The 2,500-nt window shown below is 48.9% G+C and overlaps 1 protein-coding gene across 2 annotated transcripts in view; it reads right to left on the bottom strand.

The window, feature by feature from the left end:
• LOC126577436 (serine/arginine repetitive matrix protein 2) overlaps positions 1 to 2,500 on the bottom strand; it is an 18,397-nt gene that overhangs the window by 2,158 nt on the left and 13,739 nt on the right. For both annotated transcript variants that reach the window (XM_050239058.1, XM_050239057.1), the window contains exons 6-7: positions 2,396 to 2,451; positions 1 to 2,326 (exon numbers count right to left, since the gene is read on the bottom strand). The exon at positions 1 to 2,326 is cut by the window's left edge and continues 197 nt beyond it. In XM_050239058.1, the coding sequence (XP_050095015.1) occupies positions 1 to 2,326; positions 2,396 to 2,451 (2,382 nt within the window). The remainder of the gene's footprint in view (positions 2,327 to 2,395; positions 2,452 to 2,500) is intronic.

Here is a 2,500-nt window from a genome sequence, read left to right as displayed (position 1 = left end):
TGCACCAACAGTGCTTATAATATCGTGTATTTCTTTCTTAATTTGTGAACTACTGCTGCTTTTCAAGTCGCGTTCCGAAGCGACCGACGGCTTTGGAGGAGACTGCTGAAGATTGATGCCTGAGACAGACGTTTCCATCAGAGTATTTCCAACCGAAACAGTCGCCAGCCCGAGCTGCGGTTGTTTAGTTTGCAGCAATTCTCTTTCTCGTGTTTCCCCGACGCGCACCTCGACGATGGGAGCTGTCGCTGTAGTATCGCTGATTTTTGTACCGGTAGTCTGTGAGACTTTCACACTACTACTGCCAGTAGCGCTTTCAGAAACACTTTTCTTCTTCTCTAGACTCTGCTTAGCTTTGGCAGCCAGATCGTGCTTCAGTGCCTTCAACAGCGAAAGATCTTTCTCCTGTTCGCGGTTTTCGTCGTAGGTCGGTAGGAAAGCGTCGAGATTGTCTCGATCATCGTTGGTGCGATCGGGATCACTTTCTTCACCATTCGATCTTGCGGAAGATTGTGATGTTACCGGCGAGTGTAACTTCACGACCGGTTGCTGAATGATCGTCGTTGCGCTGGTCGAAGCCGATGATGTAGAAGACTTTTTCGATTTGGATCTTTTTGATTCACTATCCACAGCGACCGGTACGGAAGGCACCATGGTACTGGGTGCGTCCTGTCTTCTTCTCTCGGGGCTGCGTGATTTATGTCGCCTTGGTTCAGCATCTTTGTTTGCTTTAGTATTATCAGCCTCATTACGATCACTGCGCACTGTCTTGTGTGCTGGTGCGTCTCGTGATTGACCAGCATCACGTTCCGTGCGACGTCTCTTAGAGTCGGGCGATCGTGACGGTGCATGCCTGGAAGATTGTCCCGTTTTCGGTGCAGATTCCTCCGTTGCTTTCGATTTGCTGGACGATCGGTGCGGCGAAGGAGCTTGGACGACCGCGCTCAATTTGTCATTAACGTTATTAGCTTCAGGAGAGGCCCGGCGTCTCAATGATTCCACCTTTTTCGCTGGGGAAGCTGAAGAATCCGTACGCCGTTTGGTCGAGCGAGATCTCGAACGAGAACGGGAACGTGAGGAGCGATCACTCTCGTTGCGAACCGCAGTGCGTTTTGTTTGTTTCGCAACGGGCTTAGTGCGGTTTGGGGGACTCACTGACCGATCTGATTCACGAGTGGCCTCTCTTGAGACTGACCTAGGTGGTTGTTTCCTAATTTCGTCCCTTACGGGTTTCGTTGCTTCGTGACTCTTTCCATTTCCAAAGGATGCTTGACGTTGCAGAATGTCATGATAGCGATCAGGATCGCGACGTGCAGGTGAATAGCTAAGATCGGAAGCAGAATCATCCGAGGAATCGGTTTTCGTTGTAGTACGTTCTGGTTGCGCTACGTTGCGGGTAGACTTATTCTTGGACGGGGAAGCGGACATGCGTTTCTGATTATTCGATTCCCGCTCTTTGTCCTGCAAACCCCGTTTAGAAACGGGTGATTTGCTGCGATTCTTACGCTCTGACGCACCAGCTTGGTTCTCATTCTTAGAAGACCTTGGTTGCGGAGTTATAGATCGTTTTTTAACTGGTGATTCGTTTCGGCGCACATGACGTCTTGACGGAGAATTCGTATTCCTTCTACCGGAAGCCGTTTGAGGCGATCGCTGTTTGTTACGTTCCTGCTGCTCATTATTGCGATTTCGGTCGCGTTCGCATTCTCGACTTCTTAAACGCTCTGCTTCCCGTTCGCCGCGATTTTGATTTCTTTCACGATCATACCCTCTATCACCGTCACGCTCTCGCTGTGAACGATCAAATTGTTGTTCTTTGCCATCTCTTCTGTTTGGGGTGCGGTCACGTCGCTGCCTTTCCCGCGAACGCTCTGGACTACGAACATCCGCTGCTGGAGTACGACCGCGTCTTCGAGAGCCTGAACGAGACCGTGATTTATGCTTTCGTTCACGATCGATCGACCGTTCTCTGCGGCGGTTCCTTGAGCGACTGCGGCGCTCACGTTCATCGTACCTAGGTTTATCGTCACGCTGACGATTACGATTCTGAACCTCTTTTCCAGCATTCGAATGGTCTCGGGAACCTTGTGGGAATGAACCTCCGTATCCTCGATGGCTAATATCGTAACGATCGTTGCGCTGAACGTCACGATGAGTATTTTCGCGTTCCCGACTAACAGATCGCCCAGCACGATCACGATCACGATCATTGTTCTTCCTGCTTCTATCACGCGACACTTGCGGTATGTCATGATGATCCTTTTCGTCACGTATGTCTCGTTTCGCACGTTCTTCCTTTTGCTGCTTCTTTTGTACAACAGGAGACCTAAAACGTTTGAATTTGTTACATATTAGAATCATATATTGTTATGAAATTATTTTGTAAATAGCATACTTGTTCCGAGATGAGGATCGAGACAGTGCCTTCTTCTTTTTCGATGATTTTTTTTTCTGTGGAAAAAGGTAAGAATAAAGCACAACTTCAAAATTAGGATCAGCT

This window comes from Anopheles aquasalis, chromosome 3 (genome assembly GCF_943734665.1).
Source record: "Anopheles aquasalis chromosome 3, idAnoAquaMG_Q_19, whole genome shotgun sequence".
NCBI lineage: Eukaryota > Metazoa > Arthropoda > Insecta > Diptera > Culicidae > Anopheles > Anopheles aquasalis.
The sequence above is the reverse complement of the archived record's forward strand: the minus strand, read 5'-3'. Positions and strand labels throughout refer to the sequence as shown.